The sequence below is a fragment of the Ovis canadensis genome, chromosome 24 (genome assembly GCF_042477335.2).
Source record: "Ovis canadensis isolate MfBH-ARS-UI-01 breed Bighorn chromosome 24, ARS-UI_OviCan_v2, whole genome shotgun sequence".
In the NCBI taxonomy this organism is placed as follows: domain Eukaryota; kingdom Metazoa; phylum Chordata; class Mammalia; order Artiodactyla; family Bovidae; genus Ovis; species Ovis canadensis.
In genome coordinates, this window is record NC_091268.1 from 52,134,462 (window position 1) to 52,145,276 (window position 10,815).

Consider the following 10,815-nt stretch of genomic DNA (forward strand, 5'->3'; position numbering starts at 1 on the left):
TCTTCTGGATTCCGTTACTAGTTACATGGATATTTTCTGGAGCTAGATTTGCCTGTGCCATAGAGTTTTATTTGTGAATTTGCATTCTGTCCTAATTCCCTTACCATCCTTGATAAGCTGATCCTAGTCAAAGCCTTGTCCTGCAATACTGGGAAAAGAACTTTTAACTTCCTGCCAGATAGTGATAGCGTTCCCACACAGATGAAGAAGTAGACTTGTGCAGAGTTTCTGCCCTCCAGAGACTTTCAAACCGCCGAGGGAGATGAGGTGTGAACATTCCACAGGTTATCTCATTAATGATCACATGTTGCTCCAGATTTGTAAAATGACAAAGATGAGCCTTGAGAGTAGTGAATTTTTAAAGTGATTTTGAACATAAAAATTGGGCTTCCCTGGTGGTTCAGATGGTAAAGAATCTTCCTGCAATGCAGGAGACCTGAGTTCAACCCCTGGGTGGGAAAGATCCCATGGAGAAGAAACTGGCAGCCCACTCCAATATTCTTGCCTGGAGAATTCTATGGATAGAGGAGCCTGGCAGGCTACAGTCCATGGGGTCACAGAGTCAGACAGGACTGAAGTGACTTAGCTCACACACTAGTGTAGTATATATGCGTATATGTGCATTATATAAGATATTTTATTATATTTACATGGACTGAGCAACTAACACTTTCACATTCAACATTAAAAAAATCCTGAAAAATCTGCCTTTGCCTGTTTCATGTCCTATTAATGTCCAATCAAAACAGATCACAATAGACTAGTACAGCCACTTCAACTGCTAGAACCTAAAGTAGGAATTGACTACCTGTGCTTTTGCACAAACTTTGGAAATAATTTTTAAAGTTTATAATTTAAACTTTAGTCCATAAATATGTTGTATTAAATCTTGACCCTGCTTGGGAATTTGTGTTCATAAATCAGGACACTAATTGTACTTAAACAAATGCTTTTTAAATGAATTTACCCTTAATGCAACTTACATAGGGCTTCCCTGGTGGCTCAGTGGTAAAGAACTCACCTGCCAAGCAGCAGACGCCAGTTTGATCCCTGGGTTGGGAAGATCCCCTGGAGAAGGAAATGGCAACCCACTCCAGTATTCTTGCCTGGGAAATCCCACAGACAGAGGAGCCTGGCAGACTACAGTCCTTGGGATCACAAAGACTCAGACACAGCTGAGCACAAACACAGACATACATAGCTTAGATAATTCTTCATTTCTTAAATAATGCAGTTCATTTAATGTAAGTGTTAAACTACAGTGTGCATGTGCTAAGTTGCTTTAGTTGTGTCTGACTATTGCCTATATATTTAACCCATTTTTAAATTAAAATATGTCTTCAGTCCACATGGACTTTTTAAACTTAATCTCTTCTGTGAAGCCTTTTACTGTACGCTCCCCATCAGGCATGGTTGATTATTTCCATCTCTGCTGATACAAATAGATGCTGCATACACCTCAAAGTATTGCATTTACTACACTGTCCTGTAATTTAAGTGTCTGCCTCCATTAGGAGACTGTGAGCAACTTGAGGACAGGGAATATATCTTCCTAGTTTTGCATCTATAGTGTCAACCATGATGCCTTTGCATGTAGAAGACACTCTACAAACCTTTCTTACCTAAGTGTAACTGATGGATCAGTGACCACTTTATTGTACAACTGGAACTTTTAACTCTCCCTGAAACCAAGTTTATACAACTTTATTCACAGATAATTTGTTAAGAATGACATTCTTTCTTTTGGTTATTCTCAAATAAAAGTGATGTTTATTAAACGTAGAAACGATTGAATGGTACAGATTTTTATCACCTATACAATTTTTCATATACAATTATTATTTTAAATTTATTTTACTACCATATAAAACATACTTTTAAAACATAAGACATATAATTTGACAAATATATTCTCCAGCTTAGCATAAATGTTTAACATGGTAATGAGCCAACTTTGAGAAGAAAGTTGCTACAAAGCTGAGGCATGTGATTGCTTTTGAATGATTTTTTGCAAAATTTTGATTATGTATTTCATACAAAGGATGCAAGTGAAACACAGGTTTGATATTTTTTTTTCCTCTTTGAAACAATAAGATTCCTTCTCATACTTAATCTAAAGATGAAAGATTGTCAAGAATTCAAAAGGAATGACATTTATTTTTAAAGGAAGAATATCTGTTAGTTCTGCAACCTTAAGGACTGTAAGCGCCACACTACAAGGTGAAAGTGAAAGTCGCTCAGTCGTGTACGACTCTTCAAGTCCTCCTCTTTGAGACCCCATGGACTGTAGTCGGCCAGGCTCCTCTGTCCATGGAATTCTCCAGGCCAGAATACTGCACTGGGTAGCCATTCCCGTCTCCAGGGACTGAACCCAGGTCTCCAGCATTGCAGGCGGATTCTTTACCGTGTGAGCCACCAAGAGTACCTCTGGAAAAGGTTAGCAGAGACATTACTTTGCCGACTAGGGTCCGTCTAGTCAAGGCTATGGTTTTTCCTGTGGTCATGTATGGATGTGAGAGTTGGACTGTGAAGAAGGCTGAGCGCCGAAGAATTGATGCTTTTGAACTGTGGTGTTGGAGAAGACTCTTCAGAGTCCCTTGGCCCGCAAGGAGATCCAACCAGTCCATTCTGAAGGAGATCAGCCCTGGGATTTCTTTGGAAGGAATGATGCTAAAGCTGAAACTCCAGCACTTTGGCCACCTCATGCGAAGAGTTGACTCATTGGAAAAGACTCTGATGTTGGGAGGGATTGGGGGCAGGAGGAGAAGGGGATGACAGAGGATGAGATGGCTGGATGGCATCACTGACTTGATGGACGTGAGTCTGAGTGAACTCCGGGAGTTGGTGATGGACAGGGAGGCCTGGCGTGCTGCGACTCATGGGGTCGCAAAGAGTCGGACACGACTGAGCGACTGAACTGAACTGAACTGAATGATAACAAACCACAGACATGCACGTCACTCTTCCGAGGAGCCTAGAGAGGCCCCGGAAATGCCCCGAGGGATGGGCACCGCAGGGAGCCGGTGACGCACTTCCGACTCGGGCTGTTCGTAATTTTTTGTCGCGGGATTTGACAGCTTCTAGGTAGGGCAGCGGTTTCTGGGTAGGAGGAGTCTGGGAGGGGCCTGGGGAGGTGAGATCTCGTTTAGCACCCGACAGTCAGCAGCCGCTTCTTTGGGGAGATCTCATGTGTTCTGCGGCTTTTTGCTGGGTTTGCTGTCACCTCAGCTGAAGGTGGAACTCCGGGAAAGTGCGCACGAGCGGGAGAAGGATGAGTTGGAGCTGGACCGCAAGTCAAAGCTGCGTCGCCCCTCCGGCCCTAGGTGATGGACTTTGGATAGTGAAAGTGGAGGAAGACTCCCCCGGAATTGGGGAGTCCGACCGGCCCGGGGACTGTCCGGATCCCGAAACTTTCCGATGTCATTTTAGGCAGTTCCGTTATCAGGAGGTGGCCGGACCGGAAGAGGCGCTGAGCCGTCTCAGGGAACTTTGTTGTCGATGGCTGAGGCCAGAGGTGCACTCGAAAGAGCAGATCCTGGAGCTGCTGGTGCTGGAGCAGTTCCTGACCATCCTGCCCCAGGAGCTCCAAGCCTGGGTGCGGAAGCACTGCCCACAGAGCGGGGAGGAGGCGGCCGCCGTGGTGCAGTCTCTTCAGAGACAGCCTGCTGGGACCTCACGCCAGGTGAGGAGTGAAAGTGTTTTGGGAGTGGAGATGGAGGTGTGAGAGATACTATGGGTTTCAGAAGTTCCTTACTTCCTTATTACATTTTTCGTGAACTTTAGGATGTGCATGAAACATTCTTTCCTTTGTAGGAAGCTGTAACAAATCCGTCCAGGAAGAGGTCCTTGAGTTGTAGACCTTTCCACACAAAACCGGCACAGAAGTATTGTTTATTCAGTGTAAGACACCTTCGTGTCTAACTAGATTGTTTGGGAAAGAAAGATGTCAAGCTGGAAAGTGTCCTTAAACGATGTATAAGAAGAGCAATTCCCCACCACTTTGAATGTGAGCAGCCTTTTACTTTTTAACGGTTTAGATAACTTCCTTCCTCCTCCCTCAATTGATAATGATACTGCAGAGAAGGAAGAGAGGCTGGAAATGGAGTTAATAATTGATCCTGCCTACATGATGAAGCCTCCATAAAATCACAAGAGTATGAGGTTCAGAGAGCTTCCCAGTTGGTAAGCCAATCTACTTAAGTGGGAGGGTAACACAACCCTGCCCCCATCCCACCTCCAAGGGGACAGAAGCTCCTAAACTTAGGAAACCCTCCAGACCTTGCCCAATGCATCTCTTCTATCTGACTGTTGCTGTCCTTCCGACATAGACATCAGAAGCGGGTAGAAAGAGTACCCCCTTGCTAGTGTTAGCAATGGAGTTATATACTCTCCAATGAATCCAAAGAATGTCTGGAGGTTGTAAAGACCTCACCAGATCTACTCCCATAATTTACATTTTAAGGTAACAGATAACTCCAGTACTTTGGCCACCTCATGCGAAGAGTTGACTCATTGGAAAAGACTCTGATGCTGGGAGGGATTGGGGGCAGGAGGAGAAGGGGACGACAGAGGATGAGATGGCTGGATGGCATCACTGACTCGATGGACGAGTGAACTCTGGGAGTTGGTGATGGACAGAAAGGCCTGGAGTGCTGTTATTCATGTGAACTGAACTGAAGATAACAGAAGTAGTCAGAAAGAGACTGTCCTCAGGCAGGATACATTATTATTGTATAGTCCTTGTAAAGACCAGACCTACTCCCATAATTTACGTTTTAAAATAACAGGATTAGCCTGAAGGTTTAATCCAGAGACTGTCCTCAGGCAGGATACATTATTGTTATTTAATCTTAAGGAATGTGGAGGGAAAAATGTGTGTCCTTTCTTCCTCCTTGAGAATTCCAGACCCCCCCCCCCTTGAGGACCCCTAGACTTCTTATCAACCTGCCTAGGAAATGACTCTCTCATTCCCCCCTTTTAGGAGAATTATGTTGCCAAGGGAAAGGGGCATTGTTTTCATTCCATAGCTACTTCCTGCTGTTTAGGGGCGTGGTCCCTAAATTGTTGAGGCAACATATTCTCCTAACCCTCATATTGAGGGTCTCTGACCCAGGAGCCCCAAGTAAATAGTTGGAGGAGGCTGTGGCACTCATAGGAGCTTGGACAACCATTTGTAACTTAAAAGCTTTTAGACAGTTAGAAAACCCCATTATACAGTTACAGACGTAAGGCAAAATAGTCATTAAACCAAGTTAAAATCAAAATGAAAAGTCACATTATCTCCATCAGTCCATCTTAAGGTTGTTAGATGTCATCAGTTTAAGAAGAGGCATCACATGCGATTGTTGAAGGTATTTGCAGACTTGGAGAAAGTCTTTTCCTTGAAGTGGAGATGTCCACCCTGGGAAGCCTTCCACTGATGAAGAGGGGAGTGCTCCACAGACCCAGCAGTTAGACTGATTGTGAAATGCTGCATAGGAGTGAGCCCAGGACAGGAAGGCATTGTCTTGAGGATCAAATGGCAGACTCAGGATTTTTGGAATCAGCAGAAGTAGGCTCACATAGATTATCAGGCCCAGCCTTCCCAAAGGGGCTCGAGGGATTGGCCCCCCAAATCCCAGTGTTTTTATGAGGATCTTGGTTCCTGGCTCAAATAGAGGCTTGCTTGACTCAGAGGCTGGGTCAGGAGTCATCTCCCAGAGTTTTGTTAATGCCTGTTGAAAAGCTGAGAGCTGAATTATATAACTAGTTAATTCCAAGACTTCAGGGTCTATAACAATGTCTGATATTTAAGAAGCCTACTGTCTGTCATCCAAATATTAACCTTAGAATTTAAGATTCCATTCACATCATGAGAAGTCAGTACAGTAAGATTTCGTCCATTAATTATTTTTAAAGCTTCAGGTGCTAATAAAGCCGCTGCCCCAATTACTCTTAGGCAGTGGGGCCACCAACCTGAAATTATATCCAATTTTCTGCTTAGATAAGCAATAGGTTGCTGGTGAGTCTCTGGAGATTATGTCAAAACTCCCAAGGCCATACCCTTTTCTTTCAGTGACAAAAAAATTAAATTCTGACCCTGTGGGCAAGCTCGGAGTGGGAGCTTGCAGGAGAGCAGTCTGAAGAACCGTAAAAGCCTTTTGAGTATCTGGAGACCAAACCAGTTTGTCGGTTCAGGCCTGCTAAGTTTCAGCTATAAGTTTATATATAAAGGCCGGCAAGTTCCCCATAACCCGGAATCCAAACGTGACAGTAGCCTGTGATCCCCCAAAATCCTCTCAATTGTCGTAAAGTCATAGGTAGGGGATGATTTCAGTTCAGTTCAGTTCAGTCACTCAGTCGTGTCCGACTCTTTGCGACCCCATGAATCGCAGCACGCCAGGCCTCCCTTCCCATCACCAACTCCCGGAGTTCACTCAGACTCACGTCCATCGAGGCAGTGACGCCATCCAACCATCTCATCCTCTGTCGTCCCCTTCTCCTCCTGCCCCCAATCCCTCCCAGCATCAGTCTTTTCCAATGAGTCAACTCTTTGCATGACGTGTCCAAAGTACTGGAGTTTCAGCTTCAGCATCATCCCCTCCAAAGAAATCCCAGGGCCAATCTCCTTCAGAATGGACTGCTTGGATCTCCTTGCAGTCTAAGGGACTCTCAAGAGTATTGTTTTGAAAGTGAAGTCACTCAGTCATGTCCGATTCTTTGCGACCCCGTGAACTGTAGCCTACCAGGCTCCTCCGTCCTTGGGATTCTCCAGGCAAGAATAGTGGAGTGGGTTGCCATTTCCTTCTCCAGGGGAATTTCCTGACCCAGGGATCAAACCCAGGTCTCCCGCATTGCAGGCAGAGCTTTAACCTCTGAGCCACCGGGGAAGCCTAGGGGATGATTTAGTATAGGTTTAATTCTCTCGGGGCCTATGGCCCTAGTCCCTTATGATATGATTAGGCCCAGATATCTAACAGATTGTTGACAAAGCTGAGCCTTTTCTCTTGATGCCTTATAACTGCAGCCTGCCAGAAAGTTTAAGAAATCTTCTGAGGCTCGTGAACAAGCTTTCTCTGTCCCAGCACAGCAGAATATCATCTACATATTGTAACACCACTGCTTCGGAGCTATTAAAAGTTTTGTAAATCCCATGACAAACTGTGTCCAAATAAGTGAGGATTGTCACGAAAGCCCTGGGGCAAAACTGTCCAGGGTAACTGAGAAGCTGGCTGCTTAGAGTCTTCAAAGGCAAATAGAAATTGACTTTCCTTTTCCTCCGTCAAAGGCACTGAATAGAAGGCATCTTTCAAATCAATTACTGAGAAATATTTGGCTCCTTCAGGAATTTCAGACAATAGAGTATAAGGATTAGGCCCCACGGGGTGTAAAGGAACTACGGCCTTATTTATTATTTGTAAATCTTGAACTAGTCTCCACTTACCATTTGATTTCTTTCTCCCGGTGGGTGCTTCATGAAGAGGCAACAGCTTGTGTGGCTGTTAGTCTCTCTGACTGCTCTGCACACATGACCCCAGGGATAGATTGGAGAAACCTGCTTTCTTTCTCTCTTTGTCTCCTGTCCTCCATCTCATCTAGCAAAGTAGGAGGACTGGAGGGAGCTAAAGGAGTCATACCCAAATCTATACCCTTAGGACATAAGTCTGGCTTATTCGCAGAGAGAAAAAGGGCAACACATAGGCTACTTCTACCCATTTCCCTTGTTTTCTACAGAACCGGTCTAATTGTAAAACAGTATTACACTTAAGAGAACCTCCAGTGGATACCCTGGCCATGCAGTATCACATAGGAAGACCACGTGTGTCTTCTTTTTAAGCCCTGGGAATCAAAACTATCACAGTTTTTCAGGATACAGTTCAAAGGATGAGGCTGGAATTGTTAGCTCCCATCTTGTCCTGAAGAACCCTGGACGAGCCCCCAAGATGAAAGGTTGTTGCTGAATCATGCAAAGATGCCAGGATTCTTGGCCTCTGGAGGAGAATTCAATCCATTCAACCCGGGGCCAGAGACAGGCTTGATCACCCAGAGCTTTTGTGTAATAAAGTTTTATTAAAGTATAAAGGAGATAGAGAAAGCTTCTGACATAGACATCAGAATCGGGTAGAAAGAGTACCCCCTTGCTAGTGTTAGCAATGAAGTTAATGTACTCTCCAATGAATCCAAAGAATGTCTGGAGGTTGTAAAGACCTCACCAGACCTACTCCCATAATTTACATTTTAAGGTAACAGAATTAGTCAGAAGGTTTAATCCAGAGACTGTCCTCAGGCAGGATACATTATTGTTCTATAATCTTAAGGAATGTGGAGGGGAAAAAAAGTGTGTCCTTTCTTCCTCATTGAGAATTCCAGACCCCTCTCTCCTTGGGGACCCCTAGACTTCCTGCCTAGGAAATGACTCTCTCCCTGGGACGGCAGGTACTGAGGGGAGGTCTCACGTTGTTACAGGGGTTGGTGACAGTCCAGGATGTGGCCGTGTCTCTAACCTGGGAGGAGTGGGAGCGTCTGGGCCCAGCACAGAAGCACTTCTTCAGGGAGAGTGCACCGAAGGATCATGGGAACGCAATCTCACCAAGTAAGTGCTGGGCCTCTGCCTGTCTCCAGCTGGGTGTGACTGGTGGAAGGCTGCTTAAGCTTGCTTAAGGCTTCTAGTTCTTCACTGTTACACAGAGTATTACGCCAATCGTTGTTGTCTGTTTCTCCCTGTGTTCTTATGAAGTGGGGTTAGGGGGAGAGAGATGGGTTGGTGGGTGTAGGCACAAGTGAAAAGGAAAGAAACAGGATTTGTCCAGGTAAGCACATTTGACGGGTTAATTAAAATAATTTAACTTCAGGAGTGGTTTCATAGAGAACATGAAAAGGGCTTTGGGGGCGTTGTTTCTCTGCTAGCACTTTCTTAATCACTCCTGCCAGGGTATGAAATGTCAGCAACTCGTATTTTCATATTTCAGGTTTAGAAACCAGAATTGAGAACAAAGAGTTGGTTCCAAAGCAAGAAATTCTAGAAGAAGTAGAGTCTCAAGGGCAGTTACGAGGATTTCAGGAGAGGGCTCCCCTATCATCTGAGTGTGGTGATGCCCAGCAGGACAGGAGAGAGAAGCCCTTGGGAGACCCCTCATCCCTGAAACGTGAAAATTCTCCTGAAGATCAGGGAGTCACCCACATCTCAGATCTCAGGAATGATCCCAGCAAAGAAGGAGACGTCAAAAACAAAGAATTCAGGACCAGTGCCGAGGGTTCAGACTTTGTTCCTGGTCCGTATGTCCCAACAGCAGGGAGACCCATCACTGGGGATCAATATGGGAACAACTGCCAACACGGGTTAGACATGGTGAAACGTCATGAATCTCTCAACAGTGAGGACAATCGCCATCATTTGGGCCTATTTGAGACTCAGAGGTGGTTCCATGAAGAAAGACCTTACACATGTGACACCTGTGAGAAGAGCTTCAAACAGCGTTCCGACCTCCTTAAACACCATCGAATCCACACTGGAGAGAGGCCCTACACGTGTCCCAAGTGTGGGGACAGCTTCCGACAGAGCTCAAATCTCAGCCGGCATCAGAGAACCCACCTGAGGGAGAAGCACTACACGTGTACGGAGTGCGGGGAGACCTGCCGCACCTCCAGTCGTTTTAGTCACCAGAGGACACACAAGGGGGAGCGACCCTACATGTGTGAGGAGTGTGACAAGAGCTTCAAACGCTGCTCCGACCTCTCCAAACACCAGCGGATCCACACTGGGGAGAAGCCCTACGGGTGTCCTGTGTGTGGCAGGTGCTTCAGTCAGAGGGCGACCCTCGTTAAACACCAGCGGACACACACGGGAGAGAAGCCCTACACGTGTCCCAAGTGTGGGGACAGCTTCCGACAGAGCTCACACCTCAGCCGGCATCAGAGAACCCACCTGGGGGAGAAGCACTACACGTGTAAGGAGTGCGGGGAGACCTGCCGCACCTCCAGTCGTTTTAGACACCAGAGGACACACAAGGGGGAGCGACCCTACACGTGTGAGGAGTGCAACAAGAGCTTCAAACGCTGCTCCGACCTCTCCAAACACCAGCGGATCCACACCGGGGAGAAGCCCTACGGGTGTCCTGTGTGCGGGAAGCACTTCAGTCAGAGCGCGACCCTCGTTAAACACCGGAGAACTCACACCGGAGAGAAGCCTTACAGATGTCTCGACTGTGGGGGCAGCTTCAGACAGAGATCACACCTTGTCCGACACCAAAGAGTCCATAGAAATAAAGTCCCATCATTTTGACCTGCTTCTGCATGAGTCGTTTTATACCCTTCTCTCTTTCCCTCCTTCTCTTTCTCTCTCTTTCCAGAAACTATATTCTTTGAATATTTCAGTAATCATGGATTGTATTGCCTTTTGCCATCACACCCAAGATAGACTGAGTTCAACTAGGCTCGGGATGCCCTTTGAGAGCCTGTTGCCCTAAAGGAGGAGGGTCTGAGTCGGGAGCACCCCCCTATCCCCAAAACATATTTTCAGCAAGAGCAAAGGTCTGCCCTTGTCACTCTTCAGGGACCTCCACTTTTGGACCAAACCATTTTTTTTTTCTTTTGAACTTTTTATTTTGTATTGGCGTATAGCTGATTAACAGTGTTGTGATAGTTTCAGAGGAATAGTGAAGGGACTCGGCCATGCGTATACATGTACCCATTCTCCCCCGAACTCCCATCCAGGCCGCCACATACCATTGAACAGAGACAGCTCCATGTGCTACCATAGGTCCTTGTTGGTTATTCATTTTAAATATAGCAGCGTGTATGTTGCAAGAAGGGGGACCCCTTCCAGGGCCCGAAACT

At 46.0% G+C, this 10,815-nt stretch overlaps 1 protein-coding gene across 1 annotated transcript; it reads left to right on the forward strand.

Moving 5' to 3' along the window:
* The first annotated feature begins 3,005 nt into the window (after positions 1-3,005).
* Positions 3,006-10,266, forward strand: ZNF394 (zinc finger protein 394). The gene is made up of 3 exons (XM_069571168.1): positions 3,006-3,682; positions 8,446-8,572; positions 8,949-10,266. Exons 1-3 carry the CDS (start codon positions 3,272-3,274, stop codon positions 10,259-10,261), a joined length of 1,851 nt encoding a protein of 616 aa, XP_069427269.1. The 5' UTR covers positions 3,006-3,271; the 3' UTR covers positions 10,262-10,266.
* The last annotated feature ends 549 nt before the right edge of the window (positions 10,267-10,815 follow it).

Coding starts and splice junctions, on each gene's coding strand:
- ZNF394 (XM_069571168.1), top strand. CDS start 3,272: ATGAGTTGGAGCTGGACCGCAAGTCAAAGCTGCGTCGCCCCTCCGGCC. Junction 3,683..8,445: donor CTGCTGGGACCTCACGCCAG/GTGAGGAGTGAA, acceptor ACGTTGTTACAG/GGGTTGGTGACAGTCCAGGA. Junction 8,573..8,948: donor TGGGAACGCAATCTCACCAA/GTAAGTGCTGGG, acceptor TTCATATTTCAG/GTTTAGAAACCAGAATTGAG.